General features: G+C 42.4%; 1 protein-coding gene across 18 annotated transcripts in view; it reads right to left on the reverse strand.

Moving 5' to 3' along the window:
- LOC127537036 (NACHT, LRR and PYD domains-containing protein 3-like) overlaps positions 1-22,653 on the reverse strand; it is a 79,639-nt gene that overhangs the window by 47,904 nt on the left and 9,082 nt on the right. For all 18 annotated transcript variants that reach the window (XR_007946359.1, XR_007946357.1, XR_007946356.1 and 15 more), the window contains exons 4-7: positions 11,269-11,543; positions 7,586-9,383; positions 7,317-7,493; positions 4,240-4,413 (exon numbers count right to left, since the gene is read on the reverse strand). Coding sequence is in view for 14 of the 18 variants with exons in the window: in XM_051958697.1 (XP_051814657.1) it covers positions 4,240-4,413; positions 7,317-7,493; positions 7,586-9,383; positions 11,269-11,543 (2,424 nt within the window). In the remaining 4 variants the exon portion in view is untranslated. The remainder of the gene's footprint in view (positions 1-4,239; positions 4,414-7,316; positions 7,494-7,585; positions 9,384-11,268; positions 11,544-22,653) is intronic.

Consider the following 22,653-nt stretch of genomic DNA (forward strand, 5'->3'; position numbering starts at 1 on the left):
TCCACCAGTGGCTCCATCCACACAAACTCATGCTGAGCAACAAACACAAGGAAAAACACTTGCACATTTATTTCACTTTGTGCTCACAGTCACACAAACACACAAGAAGGAAACGTGGACAAAATGAGGCTCCAGACTCTAAAATATCTTTGTTACTGTGGCTGGCTGCTGCCTCTCTCCTCGCTCTCTCTGATCTCCCTCCTCCCTTCACCTGTGCAACTGCAGCACACCTGAGTGCTGTTGGCACTTTGGGAGGAGGAGGGTATTTAGGGAGGCAGGAGAGAGCGGCAGGCAGAGCAGAGGAGTGAGCACCACAGAGCTACACGTCCTCCCCAGACAAATGCGTGAGGGTTTTCTTTTGTGTGTTTGCAAACTTTCCTTTCGGTGATTAACCATGAGATTTTTTATTTCAGGGATTTGATTCATTCTTCCCCAATGCATGTTTAGATTGCTGGGTTTTGTTGTTTTAGTCTGACTGTAGTTGCTGGTAGTCCTATTTCTGCTGTTTTCCTTTCATAGCAGTTACTTTTGGTGAGGCAGTTTAGTTAGGGATGATGACTGGTCCGAGGGCCCATTGTGGGGTTAGCCACGTTCACCACCCCTTTTTTGTTTCTTTTGGCCAGCAGCTACAGCCCTTTTCCATTCACCATTATTTCTACCCTGATTAGTTCACTTATTGGTAAATAAAGTTTGATGTTTTTCCTTCACCAATTCACCCGCAGTGTCTGTGTCCAGTTCATATGTTGGCGGTCTCTTTGTTTGCTTGAGCCTTGATTTGTTAATCTAAAAGAGGCCGTAACAATCTTCATGTTCTGGAACCATGGAGACGTTTCCATCAGGACTCTACATTCACATTGTTTCATTCTTCATCCATCTGTCATTGATGGAGGAAAGTGTCCATCACAGTTTTCAGAGGACCAGGTGACGTCTTCAAACTCTTTTCTCAAACATAAACATCTGGACTTTCAAATGATTAAAACCAGAGAAAAGAAGAAAATCAGCAGAAACTCCATCAGAAAATCTTCCCGTTGCTCTTCCTCCTGGAACTTTAGACTGCAGAGTTCAGTAAAACACTTTCAATAGATTTTAACAGTCTTGGTTGTTGGATTCCTAATTCAGTGAACTGGATTTCCTGCTATCTTTCATTTCTTTTCCCTGCCAGTAGGTTTGCTCCTGAACAAACTGAACTTCTTGTATCTCCTTGTTTTGTATCGTCAGTCTGTTTATGTCAGTTAATAAATACAACATTGATTCTGATGCTTCTGTGTTATTTTTCAGCAGCATCACTTTAAAATCTCCCATGAGAACTTACAGTCCATGGAAAATGTCCACTGGTGATTATTAATCCAAAGGGGCTGGAGCACCTGCACTTTTGCTCCTTGATGCCCTAAGTGCCCTTTTGTCAAAGTTGTTATTTTTTTATTTTCTTTTTTATTTGTAAGTGTGTGTGTGAAAGTCTTGGTGGCCCAGTATAATAAATAAAACACAAATAATAATTCAGATCTACCCTCAGTCGGTTACGTGATCTCCGTAGATGTCCCTCACTACTCTGATGTGTCCAGATGTTCCCTGTAGCTCAGCGCTAGCACTGCTAGTCTAGACACCGAAGAGCTGAGAGAGGACTTCAACAACTGATGGTCCTGATGGTGAGGAGGTTCTGCAGCAGGATTCGTTTGTGCAAGGTGTATTTTTGTAAGAAGACTTATGAAGTGAAATGAGCATCCTGTGTGTGTGACTCTGCACACATCTCTCATCAGTTATAGCTGCTTGTCAGAGGTGGGTAGTAACGAGTTACATTTACTCCATTACATTTACTTGAGTAACTTTTTGAAAAAATTACTCCTGAGAGTAGTTTTTCTCTGCCATACTTTTTGCTTTTCCTTGAGTAGATTTGTGAAGAAGAAACGCTCCTCTTACTCCGTTACACCGGGCTACACTTGACTCGCTACATTTTATTTACCACATTAGATCTGCTTTGTTTAGCCGGAGAAATGCCCCCAGTGGATCTACCACATGACTGTGTTTCACCAATCAGACGAAGCAACAATCGTCACGTGAGTCCGTTTCACCAGACGTCGTCCTGCGGTCACATGACCACATGAACTGTAGCGTTATAGCGGCACAAACTCTGTTCATGTAGCAGACATGGAATGAAAAAAATGGAGGCACTTTAGAGAAATTTGATCTTACTTCGGAGTCCGACAACATTATATAGCATGAGCATGGATATCTCCATCTTTTGTCTTCTGTTCATGAACATGGCCAAAGTGAAGCGTGACGTCAGGCTTGATAGGTCCACGTGATATGGGGAGATACAGCATTCACATACAGCCTATGAGCATGCAGTATATCTGGTCACTGGAAGTAGTTTGCACTGTTCAAACATACAAACGTTACCTTACTACAGGTGTTTGTTTCTAAAGCTTTATGTTGTGAAAAACTGAGATTTGGACATTTGTGTTTCTTGTGCCTTAATTTGTCGTTTTGTAAAGATGTTGTTTATTTTGGCTTTTTAAAATTTTATTATTTGGAAATACCAGAATTTGCACATTATTTTACTCTGTCTGATCACATCATATCTAAAAATAAATAAATAAATCAGACATTACAATCAAACAGTTACTCAGTACTTTCAGTACCTGAGTAGTCTTTTCACCAAATACTTTTTTACTCTGACTTGAGTAATTTTTTGGATGACTACTTTTTACTTCTACTTGAGTGATATTATTTTGAAGTATTGTTACTCTCTTACTTGAGCACAATTTTTTCTACTCTACCCCCCTCTGCTGCTAGTTAACCACACAGTGCTGAGAGGATAAAGTATGGCAGGTTTATTTTTGTTTCTGTGTGTTTCTGTTGTCATGGGGAAAGTGCATCAGAGAGATGAATTATTTTACTGTCAGTCAGTTCCAGTGTGTTTCCTGTTTCTAGAGGTAATGAGGCAGAGGTTGTTTATTTCACTAAAACTATGTACATACATTTTCACATCATTTTGGACTATTGCAGTATAAATACAACAACAATGATTATTAGAGGAATTTGAATTGTGATTTTCTCAACCTCTCATGTAAAGATATCAGTACTTGTTTATAACATTTGTATACATAGACAAATTAAATATATGCAGAAATATAAAATCTACAACTTCTACAACCTTGCTGTCTTGCACAAAGTGGATAGTCAAACTGAATAAAAGCACAAACACATTTAAATACATGATTTCTATATCATTTAATCTTTATGTATTTTGTGATTAGCAAAGGGCAGATTATGAATCAGCACCATGGAGAAAATGTGTATCTATACAGTACATGTTTTGAAAAGGTGTGAAATTTTAAAGCAAGGACTCCAGGAAGAGTAGCCACAGTTAAACAGTCCAGTGTCTAATGGGGATCTAAATTCAACTTCATACATTATCTTCCTATGTCCTAAATGAATGCACAGTCTGAATTATGGCTTTGTGGATGTAGGCTGTACCTCCACCCCTCCTTTATTCTGGTCCCCCCATTAATGTTCCCTTCTCAGTTCAAGAATGAGCAACTAGTTGTGTTTAGTTCCAACAGTCAGCCTGCCTGCAGCCTCTCAGCAGGAGTCTCCTACAAACAATCAGCAGCATGACAGGTCACAGTCAGTCATTTTCAGTGGTAGTTATCTTTGCATCTTGTTATGATCACATAATACTTGTTTAATCAGCTACTGTCTCTCCCATGCTCTTTTTAGTGTCTACACTCTCAGATCACAACAGCCCACCGACAGTGACGTCATCAGCAGCCTCCTCACCAACCCCCTCAACAGAAGCTGTTCAGTGTACCTCATCAGGTCAAACACAGACTGCCCCCGAACAAAGATATGAGGTGTGAACAATGATATGGTAGGTTGTGATTCCATGTGACATTCTTTGTGAATATGGGTTGCTACGATTCAACCAGTGATATTGTAAGGTATGTTTCTGTACGGTGTTTCAAATTTGTGCTCAATGTGCCCCCTTTTGACTTTGAGCACCTCCACAGGTCTCTGCACAGCCATGTGTGTGTGAGCTGATAGGAGCACCATCTGCCAAATATGACGTCATGATTTCATATTTAAATGAGTCACAACAGAAAAAGAGAAGAAAACAGACGTTTCCATGAAGATCCTCAGTGTGGATCAGTAGAAGATCAGCCTGACGGCTGCAGTTTAGAGTCACCACAACTTTACATCACATTCATCTCAGCACACAAACAAAACATGATGTCTGACCTCAGAGTCTTCAGGATGCAGTCTGGACTCTCCACAAAACCACTCAGATGTTTCACTGATGATTCCTGAAGGTTGTTTCCACTCAGGTTCAGATGTTCCAGATGTGAGGGGTTGGACTTCAGAGCTGAGACCAGAGAATCACAGCTGATCTCTGACAAACCGCAGTCCTCCAATCTGAATAAAGAATCAAAGATGTGTATAAAATCATTGATGATCCATCAGATGTGTTCAGGTTCTGAATGTGCAGATCAACATTACTTTGTCCTCATCAATCAGCTTTTCTCTAAAAGCAGCACAGTGACTTTGTCCTTCTCTTATTGTGGATCATCATCATGTCAGCCTTCTACACACATCATCCACATGTCAGCACAACATTCATCCACCTATTCATGTCCACACATCAGTAACATCTGCTGACCTCAGTCCACTCTCTCATCAAAGGATCAACATCAAATCTCTTCATTCTTTCATTTATTCCATCACCTTCTTCTTCTTCTGTGGAAATCAGCTTGCTAGCTTTGTCTCATTCACATCTTCCAGTGTGTCTTCAACAACAGTCACATGTCATCTGTACATTACAGAGGGATTCTGATTCCTGCTGTCCACACTGACTGTCCACTGCTCTCTTCCTAACACAACTCCACTGGAAGGAATCACTTCATCAGCTCAGCTCACACTAACATCAAGCTTCAGCTTCTGACTCACACGAATCAACTTCCACACTGTTGACAACTAAACTCCTCTTTGACTTCCTGAGGCTCCACTGCAGCTCAGCACAAACACTGTGGAAACACAAACATACTGACTGGATGTGTGGAAGTCACACTGCTGAAGCCTCACATCACTTTCACATCAGCTTTACATTCAGACACACAGCAGGACTGTGGATTCTGTCCTCCATCTGGGAACTCTGCAGTCAGCTGATCAGGGCATTTATTCACACACAACTATTACTGACACTAAGAACTCTCCATGTTCATGTGAACACCAGGATGTGCAGATCTGTGATCCACCATCAATGATTATTACTTTGACCTGTTTCAAGTGGGGCCTAGTTATTTGAGATCCCAGAAGCAACCACCACCTAAATAAAAGCTTTAAGCAAACCAATGAAAAGTTAAAATGAGAAACTATATAAGTTAACCACATGATTATGCTTATGCTTGATGCAAGAATGATTTTAATAGGCTGATATATATTCTGGAAATGATGATTGCTATAGAAGAGAATGATTTAAAATAAGTTATTTGATCATGCTAAGAAAAATGATTTAAAGAAGTGATTCAGTGTAACTAAGTGAGTTTTGACTTGAAGTAATCTGTGCTGTTCTGAGCTGTATGCAGACAGGATGGGAAAAGCAGAAGTCTCCTCAGAAATGAGGAACTTGGAGTTTCCACAGGATGACAGGATGGGCTCAGGCCTACATTGTCATGACAACTGAAGTGTGTGTAACAAGTGGATGTGTTAACAGAAAAGATGGAAAGAATGATGTATGCGTGGTAGGAAGAAGGTTGTGTCTTAAACCTATGAATTAATTACCTGGGCGTACCTACGAGTTAGAATTGTGTGTAGAAATGTGTATGTGCTAAGCTGAAGTCGAGCTAGGGTATAAAACCCAGAGACACAGACACTGAATTGGGAGTTCTCCCCCGGAGGGGAGAGATGCTGCTCGCCGGAGCTGCCGGAGAGCATCGCCAGAGTTCTGAAGAATCTTCACCGGACCCTTTTGCCCAAGAGACGTGAAGACAACGCAGGACTTAGGCTCCAGAGATCGCTGAGAACATCGTTGGAAGCAAAGTCTTTTTCTGACTTTGTTCAACAAGCGAAGACCACACTCTGCTGAAAGGAGAGTCCTGAGAGGTCTACAGTTGTCCAAAGAGATGAAGAGAGGCAAGCACCCATGGCATCCAGAGAGGCACAGGAGGCAGCAGCAGAGGGCTGCTCCACTCCAGGGGCTGGAGGACCCAGTGACCCACCACAGCCTGATGAGACGGGGGCTTTCCACCACCACCATCCGACTGAGAAGACAGCTGAGACGCCCGCACTTGTGTTCCAGCTGCTACTAAAGATAACTGCCAGACCAACGATTGGCTATCGGGACCTTTCCACTCCCCCTGCCTATGAAGAACACCCTCTGCCCACAAAGAAGACTTCGTACCGAGTCTGCTGGTCCACGGAGGAGTTCAACTAGACGCAGGTCAAGACCGGGCGTGGCAGCTAAGGCCTGGCTGTCCGCTCTCTCTCCTGAATTTACTAATTAGAGAAGATTCTTAGGTACGCTCAGCTTAGTTTAATTTAGTTAAGTTAGAAATAATTAGAAATAATTAAATTGTTTAATCATGAATTGATGCTGTGCCCTTGCTAAAACTTGCTTAATAAAACGCTATATTGCATTTAAAGAGAAGTCTAATGAAATGATTATGATTCACCTATTCTGCAAAGTGGTAAAAAGTTAAGTTGATTGTGTGCATTAAATCTAATGGTTCTTAAAGGTTACTTTAATCCAACTAGTTATTTAAACATTACCCCTGAGGTTAGTTTTCCAAACCTCTAAAACGAACCTAGGAATATCAACAAGTGCCACAGTTTTAAGAGGAAAGCTGTCGTTAACAAACGTGGTCAATAAATCAATTCTACTACTTAGGAGGGCTGCTTAGTAAGAGAGTATTTATTGGAGTAAGAGGGGTAAGACGTTTGGAAGAAGACAGTTAGGACCTAGGCGAGTATTCCTCGACACCAGCTTAATTATTCTGCTGAAACCTGTTAGGTGGAATACTAATAGGCAGATAGAATCTAACCCTTTAAACGGAGAGCTGGTCCTGATTTAACCTGAGGCAAGGGTTAAAGAAGGCTATACTGAACGACACCTGCTGATGTTAAGGGACATGATGAAGATCAGAGTTAATCACAACAAATGACTCCACGTATTCATTTCAACAGCTCAGGTTCCTTTTCCATCTCACAGTTCTGACACAAATATCATGGACTCCAGAAGGAAAACCTCCAGATGGAGAACATCAACACCAGCATAAACCTGAAGCAGGATTTAACTGAACTGTTAACAGCTGGATTCTGACCTGAGAGACTCCAGTTTACAGTTTGGATCCTTCAGTCCAGCTGAAAGACTCTTCACTCCTGAATCCTTCAAGTTCCAGTTTTTACTAAGGTCCAGTTCTTTCAGACTGGAGGATGGAGATCTGAGGACTGAGGCAAGAGCTTCATAGCTTCTCTTTGAGAGTTTACACCTGCTCAGCCTGAGGGAGAATTAACAAAGAACACAAACACAATGTTTCAGTCGTCATGTACAACATTAAACATGATGGAAACAGTTGATGAATCCACCTACTGAGCTTTCTTGGAGGCTTTGACCACCGGCAGCAGCCTCAGAAGAGCCTCCTCTGAACCAGAGTATTTCTTCAGGTCAAACTCCTCCAGATCTTCTCCTGATGACAGTAAGATGAAGACCAGAGCTGACCACTGATCAGGAGATAGTTTATCTGTGGACAGACGTCCTGATCTCAGGGACTGTTGGATCTCCTCCACTAGAGAAACATCCTTCAGTTCATTCAGACAGTGGAACAGATTGATGCTTCTCTCTACAGATACTTTCTTCCTGATCTTCTTCTTGATGTACTCCACTGTGTCCTGATTGGTCTGTGAGCTGCTTCCTGTCTGTGTCAGCAGGCCTCCTAGTTTCTTCTGATTGGTTGGCAGTGACAGACCCAGGAGGAAGCGCAGGAACAAGTCCAGGTGTCCGTTTGGACTCTGTAAGGCCTCGTCCACAGCTCTCTGGTAGAAAGCTGTAGTTGGATCAACTTTCTTTCTGAACACTTTAGACAACAGAGACCTTTGTTGTTTTTCCAGCAGGTTGATTCCAGACTTGATGAAGGTCAGATGGACATGAAGAGCAGCCAGAAACTCCTGAACACTCAGATGGATGAAGCAGAACACGGTGTTGGTGTACAGATTACCCTCCTTTTTAAAGATCTGTGTGAACACTCCTGAGTACTCTGAGGCTGATCTCATATCGATGCCACACTCTGTCAGGTCAGACTCATAGAAGATCAGGTTTCCTTTCTGCAGCTGCTCAAAAGCCAGTTTTCCCAGAGACTCAATCATCTTAATGCTGTCTTCACTCCAGTGTGGATCTGTCTCTTCTCCTCCTTCATACTTGACCTTCTTGACTTTGGTCTGAACCACCAGGTAGTGGATGAACATCTCAGTCAGGGTTGTGGGCAGATCTCCTCCCTCTCTGCTTCTCAGCAGCTCCTCCAGAACTGTAGCAGTGATCCAGCAGAACACTGGGATGTGACACATGATGTGGAGGCTTCGTGATGTCTTCATGTGGGAGATGATGCTGCTGGCCTGCTTCTCATCTCTGGCTCTCTTCCTGAAGTACTCCTCCTTCTGTGGGTCGGTGAACCCTCTGACCTCCGTCACCATGTCCACACAGCCACGAGGGATCTGATTGGCTGCTGCAGGTCGTGTGGTTATCCAGAGGTGAGCAGAGGGAAGCAGATTCCCCCTGATCAGGTTTGTCAGCAGCACATTCACTGAGGTGGACTCTGTAACATCAGTCAGGAGTGTTTTGTTGTGGAAGTCCAGAGGAAGGCGAAACTCATCCAGACCGTCAAAGATCAACACAACCTGGAAGCGTTCAAACCTGCAGATTCCTGCTGCTTTGGTTTCACTGAAGAAGTGATGAACAAGTTCCACCAAGCTCAACTTTCTCTCTTTCAGCACATTCAGCTCTCTGAAGGTGAATGGAAACATGAAGTGGATGTCCTGGTTGCTTTTGTCTTCAGCCCAGTCCAGAGTCAACTTCTGTGTTGACACTGTTTTCCCGATGCCAGCCACTCCCTTTGTCATCACTGTTCTGATTGGTCCATCTCTTCCAGGTGAGCCTTTAAAGATGTCTTCAAGTCTGATGTTTCTTTCTGCTCTGTCTGCTTTCCTGGATGCTGCTTCAATCTGTCCGATCTCGTGTTCATCACTGATCTCTGCAGTCCGTCCCTCTGTGATGTACAGCTCTGTGTAGATCTCATTCAGGAGGGTTTGTTCTTCTGTAGCGACGCCCTCAAACACTCTCTGGAACTTCTTCTTCAGAGCAGACTTCAGGTTGTGTTGACACTCAGTGAGAATCTCTGAGTGAATAAACAACAAATTGCAGCAATAAGAAGATACAGTAGAACAATAATGGAGACATTTTCTGATCAGTGGGATCTGTTCAGATCCTCAGACTGTCACGTCCTGACTGGGTAGAAGGTTTAAGGAGGAATCATCCACTAATATTCAACAGCAATCAAAACATTGTCGCGAAGGGGGTCAGGAAAGCCGGGAGGAGGATCCAAACACTCCCAGAGACCAGACAGAAACAGTTTTATGGTGTTTTACTGACAGTACAGTAGGTGGACAGGTAGACCAGCAAACAGAACCAGAGAACAACTAGAAAAGCACTCGGAGAGCGCATACCTCCGCCATCCCGTTTGTCTGTCTGTCCATCTGTCTGTGTGTGTGTGTGTGTGTCTGTCTGTTTCACTGTCTGTCTGTTAACAGCATAACTCAAAAAAGTCATGGACAGATTTTCAACAAATTTTTACAGGATGTCCGGAAGAGCACGAGTAAGAATCGATTAGATTTTGGAGGTGATCCGAATCACCGTCTGGATCCAGGAATTTTTTGAAGGTCGAAGGACAATTGAGAAATGGCCACCTGGCGGCCAGGTGGCCAAACAAGACAGACAGACAAACAAACTCCGGTGATTACATAACCTCCTGGCGGAGGTAACCAGAGCCCAAAAACACCTGAGAGGTCAGAACAGGTGAGACCAAACAAGGATGGAACAGCTGAAGGAACAAAGACGATGTGGTGAAGAGTTTACAGCAGGAAGGAAGAGAGTGGAAACAGGTGAGCTGGTTGGGACACTGGGAGCAGGTGAGGTGGGTGTAGCAGACAGGACTGAACACCTGAGGACACCTGGAGGGTGGAAGAGGTGCTGCATGGAGAACAAACATGTTCAGTGTGTGTCCACTCTGTAAGTCTGTCTGTGTGAGGTCTGCTGTGAACCTCCTCCACAGGTTTACATCTTTTATTTCATTCAATTCAAACATCAACATCAACTCAGAGGAAACCACAAACTGCATCAGCTGATCTGAGGAGGAGTGAATGTCGTCACGTCTCTGATCATCAGAAACAAGGAACCATGAGGCTTCTGGACCATCACATGTTTTCATGTTTGTTCTACCACTGATAATAAATAACATGTGTTTGGTCCATGTATGGAGTCAGAATCATTATCATTGTAGAACGTGGATATTGTAATAAACTCACTGCAGCACATATGATGGATGCTGTCAGTTTCCTCTGAGATAAAAGAAGAACAAATAGAACTAAAGTGGGGGAAGTCTTCACACTTTCTCAATAAACTACATGAAACTGGACTTTGTCTTCAACCATGATGGGCCAAGAAAAGGCCATAAAGACCTGGACCAAAGTTTAAAACCTTCAGAGAAGCTTCAGATGATCATTTTAGAACTGATGTGACCAACATGGAGGTCCATGTCTTCCTGTGTTTAAACGTTATTACTGGACAGCTAATGTCAGGTGATGCTCCACTACCAGTCAGGTTCTCCATCAATCACTCACTTCTGCCCCCCTGTGGTTAAAATTACCCCTGATGTCATTAATACCATCCAACGCCTCACTGTCCTGTCACTTTGTACCGATCTTCTGTTAGTGAATCACTGAGTTACAGGTTGGTAGAAATTCAGTCACATTTTAACTCCAGGTTCCAGTCTCATGTAGACGATGGTTGTGATGCTTTGTGGAACATCATCTACTGTCAGCTGCCACTGTGTGTGTTTGGAGGTTGTGGCTGCTGGTTTCTGTCTGGATTATTTGTCCTGATGGTTGCTGATCAGTAACGTGTCTCCTGTGTGAGACGTTAAGAACTGGATTAGAAAACATCGGCACATTCTCTCCACTCATCTCTACGTGGGTCGCGTTTGTTTTCATCTTTCTCTGACTTACCTTCAGGTTCTTTGATGCTTTTTGGGATGTTCTCCACCAGATCATTTCTGGGAATCTTCTCCAAAGCCTTTACAGCGACTTTAATGGTGTAGATGCAGTAGCTCTGAAACATCTGATCCACTGTTTCTGTCATGTCTGCTTTCTCCAGTCGACGCTTTGGGATTGGTTCAAAGCCTTTGAGGATCTTCTGACACAACAACCACTTGAATTTTTTAAAGTCTTCTTCTTCCAAATCCTCCAAAATCCCAAGAAGGACAGTTTGAGGTGTTTCTACCCTGTAAAGATCCAAGACAAACATTAAGAAATAAGTCATTACTGTAAAACCACTCACCATGATTGAAGCAGCAGTTTAAAGCTTCATTAGCAGGTCAAACTGCTTCATTCTTTCTAATCAACAACAGATCAGCAGGATTCTTGCTTCTATGATTCCAGACACTTTGAACCTGTGAGCTGCTTTACAATCAGACAATTTCAGTAACTCAGACAGGAAATCATTCTTAAAGTCCTTCTCTGGGTTTATTTTGAAACGTCTCAGAATCTACTTGAGGAATGGAGCTGAAAGAGAAGCGATAATAAAATCTTTCTGATCTCAGAGTTCTCGATGAAGCTTCAACTCTGACTTTGATCAGAAGAAAGAGGAATCCTGAAAGAGAGTGAGACATCGCTGTTTTATCAAACTCTCTGATGACTTGAAGTTTGACAGTTTGAAAACTTAAACTGTGAAATAAATAAATTCTGTATGTTAAAGACAGATGAAGCCAGCAGCTATGAAAAGAGAAGAAAATGAAGAAGTGAGTAAAAGAAGTGTGAACACAGCAACACATGCACTTCTGCAGTAAAACCATGAGGCCTCAAAGATGTCACTGCTGAAAAAATACAATTAAAAAAAGACTACATCCTTCCAGGTATAATGAGTGAGGAGCAGATGTGTTTTCTCCTGAACTTTTTGCAGTACAACATTGGAATCACACCTCATTGCAAACAATTTTATTACTGCACGACTTTGAAATGACTTCCAAAGCAGCAAGACAGCAACTTAGTAGAGATTCGCCGCCCAAAGAAAGCTCGATGGACAGCAGCGTTAACATGGCGGCGCTCACTAGGCTATTGGAAGACCACAAGGCTTCCCTCTCCGTGGAGTCCAAGACCACTATCTCTGCACTACAGTCAAAGCTTGATATTGTGCAAGCCACCCTGAATACTCACAGGCACACATCTCTTCACTGGAATCCTCTGCGGGCTCTGTGAGTGACCGCTTGGATTCACTGGAGGCTACCCGTGTAGTGCTAATTACTAGCAAAGCTAAGCTAAAGGCTAAAGTCATGGACTTGGAAGCATGTAGTTGTCGTAACAACATCAGCATTATAGGACTGCCAGAATCAATCAAGCGGTCTCAACCAGCTGCTTTTCTCACCTCCTGTCTGCATGAGCTCCTGGGAGAGGACACCCTGCCTACCCCCCTGCCTTGGATCGTGCTCACCGGTCACTGGCCACGAAACCCAAGCAACGCGAAAGACCGTTATCGTCAGGTTTCACAACTTTCAAACCAAGGAAAAAGTCATTTGAGAGGCTTGGAAAAGAAGATCCGACATGCAATATCTTGGTTAGCCCACTGCTCTTCACGAGGACTATACCCCTAAAGTCATGGAGCAGCAAGTCATGTACCGGGACGCCATGCAGCCGCTGTACAAGCAGGGGCTGAAGCCCTCACTTCTCTACCCGGCTAGGCTGCTGATTACCATGGAGAAAGGTGAGAGACTGCGGCTGCCATCCGTGAAGGATGATAAAGAATATCTGGCTGCCAAGCATGCTTAGCAAGATCTGCATTTGACACGAAACTGTGGGCTCGTCGGATGCAACACTGAAGTTCTTGCTGTTTTTAACTGACTGTTAATGCGGTGTTGACCTGTTGAGCATTTACACTCTGCAGTGAGGATCGGCACTGAAGCCCGTCATCATCACTGACTGAATGATCCTCACACCGAGGCTGCTGCAGGACACTGGTAGGTCTGTTCATGAACGTCTATTATTCTGGTACACATACTTTGTTTGTTTGTTTTGCTTCCCTCGTAGCTCCATCTACACACGTGGACAAAATTGTTGGTACCCCTCAGTTAAAGAAGGAAAAACCCACAATTCTCACTGAAATCACTTGAAACTCACAAAAGTAACAATAAATAAAAATTTATTGAAAATTAAATAATCAAAAACAGCCATTACTTTTGAATTGTTGATTAACATAATTATTTAAAAAACAAACTAATGAAACAGGCCTGGACAAAAATGATGGTACCTCTATAAAAGATTGAAAACTATTTGACCAGAGTGACATGATTAACTCAGGTGTGTCATTTAATTGACATCACAGGTGTTTCCAAACTCATAATCAGTCAGTCTGCCTATTTAAAGGGAGACAAGTAGTCACCCTGCTGTTTGGTGAAAAGGTGTGTACCACACTGAACATGGACAACAGAAAGCGAAGGAGAGAATTGTCCCAGGACATCCGAAAAAAAATGATAGACAAACATCTTAAAGGTAAAGGCTATAAGACCATCTCTAAACAGCTTGAAGTTCCTGTGACAACAGTGGCTCATATTATTCAGAAGTTCAAGACCCACGGGACAGTAGCCAACCTCCCTGGACGTGGCCGCAAGAGGAAAATTGATGACAAATTGAAGAGACGGATCGTTGGAATTGTATCCAAAGAGCCCAGAGCAACCTCCAAAGAAATTAAAGGTGAACTCCAAGGCCAAGGTACATCAGTGTCAGATCGCACCATTCGTCGTTGTTTGAGCCAAAGTGGACTTCATGGGAGACGACCAAGGAGGACACCACTGCTGAAAAAAACTCATCAAAAAGCCAGACTGGAATTTGCAAAAATGCATGTTGACAAGCCACAAAGCTTCTGGGAGAATGTCCTTTGGACAGATGAGACCAAACTGGAGCTTTTTGGTAAGGCACATCAACTCTATGTTCATAGACTCAAAAACCAAGCATACGAAGAAAAGAACACTGTCCCTACGGTGAAACATGGAGGAGGCTCAGTAATGTTTTGGGGCTGCTTTGCTGCATCTGGCACAGGGTGTCTTGAAAGTGTGCAAGGTACGATGAAATCTGAAGACTATCAAGGCATTCTGGAGAGAAATGTGCTGCCTAGTGTCAGAAAGCTTGGTCTCAGTCGCAGGTCATGGGTCTTCCAACAGGACAACGATCCAAAACACACAGCCAAAAACACCCAAGAATGGCTGAGAGAAAAGCGTTGGACTATTCTAAAGTGGCCTTCTATGAGCCCAGATCTGAATCCCATTGAACATATGTGGAAGGAGCTGAAACATGCCATTTGGAGAAGACACCCATCAAACCTGAGACAACTGGAGCTGTTTGCTCATGAGGAGTGGGCCAAAATACCTGTTGACAGCTGCAGAACGCTCATTGACAAATACAGAAATCGTTTCATTGCAGTGATTGCCTCAAAAGGTTGTGCAACAAAATATTAAGTTATGGGTACCATCATTTTTGTCCAGCCCTATTTCATTAGTTTGTTTTTTTAAAATAATTATGTTAATCAACAATTCAAAAGTGATGGCTGATTTTGATTATTTAATTTTCAATAAATTTTTATTTATTGTTACTTTTGTGAGTTTCAAGTGATTTCAGTGAGAATTGTGGGTTTTTCCTTCTTTAACTGAGGGGTACCAACAATTTTGTCCACGTGTGTATATGGTTAAATTAATATCTAGTGTGCCATGTTACAATAACCTGTTCAGATGTTAATCAGATGTTCCATATTTTTGTATTAATCCACGGACATGTGATGCATGTTTATTTTTGTATGGAACAGGCTTTGTACCTTTCTAAAATCTTCTTTACCTTCTATAGGTTGTTCACAAACATTTAAGTATTTTACAGGTACAATTAAAGTGGTTTCATATTGGATTCAGTGTTATTGCTTCTCTCAGTTACAGGGAGAAGCGTTGTGTTTCTAACTGGATTTTAGCGATATGTTACAGATTGAATAGTGCACAAATATATGTAGCCTATTTGGATATTTCATTTTTCAGACAACCTGTTAATCCATTCATTAAAGCTGCTGTCCGGAGTTTGAATCGCAGCGTCTCCCGAAACACTGTTGGTCCCTCCCTCTGATTTCGCCCCTTTATTTGTGCACGCGCTCAGTACATGAGAGAAGTGCCCGGAGTGCTGCAGCATCTCGCCTGTTTTGCTGTTTTCCCCTCTTCTACATTTAGTACATTTAGTAAATAATAAAGGAATTACGTTAGAATGCTGTATTGAGTCTAACTTGTCCTAATACCAAAATAACATGAATCTGCTGGGACGAACGAGTAAAGTTTCAATATGTGATTACACTCGTGTATCCCTCTGGATGACGTTGTTTATCAAACTTAGTGCATTTACGCGTGTATATGTGTTACATTGTTTATTTATTTCTATCTAGAGTTCAGAATTGCATGACTCCTCTGACGAAGAGTATGTCCCAGACGCCCCAACATCTTCCTCCAGAGGTCGGGCATCTAAACGAAGCCGTCAGGCGGGCTATGGAGGCCGTGGTCGGGGAGCGACGCGAGCACCCCGAGCCAAAAAACGTCCTGCAGTCTCTTGGCCCGACAAGCCGTGGGATTGGTAACTTTTCTGGAAGTTGCTGATCCCTGATGCTCTCTCCTCCACAAGCAAAACAAATGTGCGCACGGTTGCGTAGTGCGTAGCTCGCCCACCTCTGCATGGGCTTGCTTGCTGTGCGCGTAACCGTTGATTGACAGCATGACAAAGCTGAAGCTCGAACTTGATTGGTCGGCAGCGACCGGCGCTTTTTGGAATAACATGGGGGTCTATGAGAGGAAGGCGGAGCTCAGGCATAAATTTTCATATCGCGTTATACTAACTTTATATTATAGTATCGAACTAGACTAACACATTTAAGCTTTGTTAAAAAATGATACATAAATTGAAAACAAACGGAAACTCCGGACAGCAGCTTTAACCACGCCTGACGAACGTCAGCGGGGTTACTGCATTCGGTGCAGTATGTATGTATGTATGTATGTGGCTATGTCCGGTCCGATATCTCTGCAAGTGCTGAAGTCAGGATAATCAAACTTGGCACTGAAGATCAGTCGAAGGTCCCCTGCTCAGTTATGGAGTAACAGTTCAGCAGATCAAGTAGGAAGGGATATACGTAGGATGATCAAAATTGATACAGAGTTCCATGCATAGGCGTGCTTCTGCCCTCTACTGGGGGCTCGTCTAGTGCATCATTTGTATGGGAAGGGCAGGGTTTTCACCAGTAGAGGGCGTGGTTCTGCCCTCTACTGAGGGCTCGTCTAGTTTAAATTGTTACTACATGCACACTCATAATTCTACCTCTCACCATGTCTTTTAGACACTTAAGTCAGCTATTTTCTTTTCATTTAGATGGGATTATTTATTTAATTTATGCATTGATTTAATTTCTATCATCCTTTTCAAATGTAACATCATATTTTGAACATGACAACATTTAGTAGTTCCATATTGAGAACCTTGCTGCCTTGGGTGTTGTTCTATTTTTCATAAGCCGTTTACAGCTGCTTTACTTTGTTCTAGGGATTAAGTCACTTTGTGTATTTTTTTCTTTCTTACTCCATAATGGGAGCAGGAGTAAGCTGGAGTTAGAGGTATAGGAAGTTTATATCTTGTATGATACAGAGGCTTAGTTTTTCCCAAAGGATTGATTTGTTTTGTTTTGAATGTATGTGATGTGTGTATGCATGTGTGTGTTTTGTCTCTCCCCTTGTGCCTTGTTTTCTTCTTTTTTCCCTTCTTCTTTTTTCTTTCCTTGTTTTTGTTTGCTTGGCTCTGTTTTTGTTTCTGCCCCCTTTTACAGCTCTGTCAGCCAATTCTGTTGAAAGTCCACTTTGATGTCCGGTAGGAATCTCCATTTCATCTCATGGAACGTTAAAAGAATGAACAATTGTCAAGGCCAGCAGGGTAATATCACACCAACAACACCTTGGGGGATCTGTACTTCCTACAAGAAACTCATCTCCACAATTTTGAAATTTCTCATATGAAAAGGACTTGGATGGGTCAGCTATTTCACTCAGGGTTCACAGAACAGGTAAGGGGCACAGCAATTGTTATACATAGGGATATTGCCTTTGAAGCCTCCATTACTACACTGCTCAAAAAAATTAAAGGAACACTTTTTAATTTAAGTATTGCATCACATCAGTGAAACATGTGGAATACTGTGGAATACGCCTTTTCCTCCTCCAGTTGGATATAGGGTTAGGGTTAGGGCGGTTTTGATATTTACATAAGCATTTTTCGAAATAGAACAACACTGCCAACTCGATGATAGAAACATTATACACCCATGGAAAGCTTAGATTCTCATGAATCCGCCGGTATAAACCACTTTCAGATGTGATTACCACAGCGGGTAATAGAAACACATTTGTCAAACAAACAACCAATATCCATCCATCCGTTCTCTGTACACGGCTTCAACGTACTGTCAAGTGGGGCCTAGTTATTTGAGATCCCAGGAGCAACCACCACCTAAATAAAAGCTTTAAGCAAACCAATGAAAAGTTAAAATGAGAAACTATATAAGTTAACCACATGATTATGCTTATGCTTGATGCAAGAATGATTTTAATAGGCTGATATATATTCTGGAAATGATGATTGCTATAGAAGAGAATGATTTAAAATAAGTTATTTGATCATGCTAAGAAAAATGATTTAAAGAAGTGATTCAGTGTAACTAAGTGAGTTTTGACTTGAAGTAATCTGTGCTGTTCTGAGCTGTATGCAGACAGGATGGGAAAAGCAGAAGTCTCCTCAGAAATGAGGAACTTGGAGTTTCCACAGGATGACAGGATGGGCTCAGGCCTACATTGTCATGACAACTGAAGTGTGTGTAACAAGTGGATGTGTTAACAGAAAAGATGGAAAGAATGATGTATGCGTGATAGGAAGAAGGTTGTGTCTTAAACCTATGAATTAATTAATTGGGCCTACCTACTAGTTAGAATTGTGTGTGAAAATGTGTATGTGCTAAGCTGAAGTCGAGCTACGGTATAAAACCCAGAGACACAGACACTGAATTGGGAGTTCTCCCCCGGAGGGGGGAGATGCTGCTCGCCGGAGCTGCAAGAGATGCTGCTCGCCGGAGCTGCCGGAGAGCATCGCCAAAGTTCTGAAGAGTCGACACCGGACCCTTTTTGCCCAAGAGACGTGAAGACAACGCGGGACTTAGGCTCCAGAGTTCGCTGAGAACATCGTTGGAGGCAAAGTCTTTTTCTGACTTTGTTCAACAAGCGAAGACCACACTCTGCTGAAAGGAGAGTCCTGAGAGGTCTGCAGTTGTCCAAAGAGATGAAGAGAGGCAAGCACCCATGGCATCCAGAGAGGCACAGGAGGCAGCAGCAGAGGGCTGCTCCACTCCAGGGGCTGGAGGACCCAGTGACCCACCACAGCCTGATGAGACGGGGGCTTTCCACCACCACCATCCGACTGAGAAGACAGCTGAGACGCCCGCACTTGTGTTCCAGCTGCTACTAAAGATAACTGCCAGACCAACGATTGGCTATCGGGACCTTTCCACTCCCCCTGCCTATGAAGAACACCCTCTGCCCACAAAGAAGACTTCGTACCGAGTCTGCTGGTCCACGGAGGAGTTCAACTAGACGCAGGTCAAGACCGGGCGTGGCAGCTAAGGCCTGGTTGTCCGCTCTCTCTCCTAAATTTACTAATTAGAGAAGATTCTTAGGTACGCTCAGCTTAGTTTAATTTAGTTAAGTTAGAAATAATTAGAAATAATTAATTGTTTAATCATGAATTAATGCTGTGCCCCTGCTAATAATTGCTTAATAAAACGCTATATTGCATTTAAAGAGAAGTCTAATGAAATGATTATGATTCACCTGTTCTGCATAGTGGTAAAAAGTTAAGTTGATTGTGTGCATTAAATCTAATGGTTCTTAAAGGTTACTTTAATCCAACTAGTTATTTAAACATTACCCCTGAGGTTAGTTTTCCAAACCTCTAAAACGAACCTAGGAATATCAACAAGTGCCACAGTTTTAAGAGGAAAGCTGTCGTTAACAAACGTGGTCAATAAATCAATTCTACTACTTAGGAGGGCTGCTTAGTAAGAGAGTATTTATTGGAGTAAGAGGGGTAAGACGTTTGGAAGAAGACAGTTAGGACCTAGGCGAGTATTCCTCGACACCAGCTTAATTATTCTGCTGAAACCTGTTAGGTGGAATACTAATAGGCAGATAGAATCTGACCCTTTAAACGGAGAGCTGGTCCTGATTTAACCTGAGGCAAGGGTTAAAGAAGGCTATACTGAACGACAGTACACAGCACGACTCACATTTCCGGGTTCATTATTACACACAGATGAAAATATTCCACAAAAAACGGCCATAATCCAACCTTTTACATCCAGACGAAACAAGCTGATCAAAAGCTATCTGAGATCCTCAATGTCTCAAGAAAGACTCAGTGGACTTGCAGTAATAAGCATCAACAACAAGATCGCCAATGAAATCTATGATGATGTCATCGATGACTTTACTCACAGAAAAGCCAGAAAGCAAAGATTTTAGTGTTCTAGAGAACTTGATTTTTATGTATGTTATAAAATCAAAATATTTTGAATTGTCCTTTTGGAAAAGATCTTCCATGTATAATAATATAAACATGTCATGTGCCTTTTCAAATATGAAAATATGTTTTTCTGGCATGCCAATCTGTACTTTTATACTCTGTTTTACAATCATTTGTAATAAAAAGTAAGCTAAGCAACCTTACAGGTAATTTCTGTTAAAAGATAAAGGAAACTTTAAAAAAAAAACATCTAAATGAACTTCCAACATCAACATAGTCAGTAATGATCAAAGAACTTGATTACATTACTTGAGTAAAAGTAAATTGGGTCAGAATTTATCCCAATAAATGTAAAAGTCATTCAGTGAAGTGAAAGCAAAGAAGCATTTGCTGTAAAGTAAAAGCATAAAAACTGCTGAAATACATGCTATGAATTATAATTTTGTTACTTAAAAATTACTACCAGTATGATTTCCTGCATGGTAACACAACTGGGTTTATTGAGAAAATTATAAACAACACATGACATTGACTGTGGTCACAACAGGCACAAAGCACTGAAGCCTACATTTTAATGATAATATAGCATTCAATTTATCACATGTAGGCCTACTTTCTCTATCAAACAAAAACACTTTCAAGTCTATTTGTATTTATTTTTAGACATACAGTTTAAAAAAATAGTTGCATTACCTTCAGTCAAGCTCATTCATCACAAATTGTTTCAAACTTTATTGTTCATTGGCTGCAGTACATTTCTTAATCCACTCGTGGCACCAATCAGTCAAACCGACACTGCGTGATACATGAATGATACAATGAGGGAAAAGTGTGACACACACGATGGGGTCTCATCTACCCATCACTACTTGACATATATTCAGATTTTGCACTGAGGTCATTCGTGGGGGCCCCCGAGGTCAATTTCGCTTAGGGCCCACTGAAGGCTTGGGCCGGCCCTGCCTCCAGGATGAAACATCAATACGTGCCATTGCCAGAAGGTTTGCTGTGTCTCCCAGCACATTCTCAAAAGCATAGAGGAGATTCCAGGAGACAGGCAGTTAGTCTGGGAGAGCAACAAGGACTGTAGAAGGTCCTCAACCCATCAGCAGGACAGGTATCTGCTCCTTTGTGCAAGGAGGACCAGGATGAGCACTACAATAGCTCTACAAAATGACCTCCAGCAGACCACTGGTGTGAATGTCTCTGATCAAACAATCAGAAAGAGATTTAATGAGAGTGGTCTGAGGGCCCAGCGTCCTCGAGTGCCCGCTGTGCTCGCTGACCGGCACCGTGGAGCTCGGCTGGCAACACAGGAATTTGCAGGTCCACCACTGGTGCCCTGTGCTTTTCACAGATGAGAGCAGGTTCACCCTGAGCACATGTGACAGACATGAAAAGGTCTGGAGAAGCCATGGAGAACGTTATGCTGCCTGTAACATTGTTCAGCATGACTGGTTTGGTGGTGGGTCAGTGATGGTGTGGGGAGGCATATCCATGGAGGGACACACAGACCTCTACAGGCTGGACAATGGCATTCTGACTGCCTTTAGGTATCACGATGAAATCCTTTGACCCATTGTCAGACCCTACATTGGTGCAGTGGTCCTGGATTCCTTCTGGTGCACGACAATGCCCAGTCTTATGTGGTAAGAGAACTCATGCAGTTCCTGGAGGATGAAGGAACTGATACCATTAGCTGGCCCCCATGCTCACCTGACCTGAATCCAATAGAACACCTTTGGAACATTATGTTTTGTTCCATCTGACCCCATCAGGTTGCTCCTCAGACTGTCCAGGAGCTCAGTGATGCCCTGGTCCAGTTCTGGGAGGAGATACCAGGACACCATCCGTCGTCTCATTCAGAGCTTGTCCCGACATCATCAGTCATGCATACAAGCACATGGAGGCCTTACAAACTACTGAGTACCATTTTGAGTTGCTGCCAAGGAATTTCAGCAAGATGGACCAGTCTGCCACATCAGTTTTTCACTTTGATTTTGGGGTGTCTTGAATTTAGCCCTCCTGGGGGTTGATCATTTTCATTCCCATCAAACAATGTGGCACTTTTCATTCCTAACACATTATCCAGTCCATATCAATGCTAAGATCCAGTTTGTTTTTTCCCCATATTGAAATATGATGTGTTTTCTAAGTGTTCCTTTAATTTTTTTGAGCAGTGTATATACGACCCCAATGGACATCATACTGTTGGGCAAATTGCCGAATGTTCCTGTGGTTCTGGTTTCTATATATGCTCCAACATGGAATGATGATGAATTTGTATCAAAAAATTGTCCTCTCTGCCTAATCTTGCCAACCACCTTATCATATTAGGGGTGATTTTAATCTAGTACATGATACAATGCTTGATAAATCAGCCATGAAACATACCACTAACAAAATCAGCTGCTACCCTGAAATTTCATGTAGACCAACTGGGACTGGCAGACCACTGGAGAACCAGATTTCCCTCTAAAAAAGAGTTTTCCTTCTTTTCTCACATGTACCATATTTCTCGCCAATAGATATTTTCCTATTGGACAACAAACTGTTACACAGCATTGCTACCTGTGAATATCACAGCATAGTAATCTCAGATCACACCCCCATGCCAGTAGAAATCACTTTTCCCCCATGTAGACTGGCTTACAAATTCTGGAAATTTAAGTCACAGTTGCTTTCTGAACCTAAATTTAAAGGTTTTCTTACCAAGCAAATTAATGACGTCTGATATCCGTAGTGACATACTGTGGGATTCTTTTA

The sequence above is a fragment of the Acanthochromis polyacanthus genome, chromosome 14, assembly GCF_021347895.1.
Source record: "Acanthochromis polyacanthus isolate Apoly-LR-REF ecotype Palm Island chromosome 14, KAUST_Apoly_ChrSc, whole genome shotgun sequence".
NCBI classification, from domain to species: domain Eukaryota; kingdom Metazoa; phylum Chordata; class Actinopteri; family Pomacentridae; genus Acanthochromis; species Acanthochromis polyacanthus.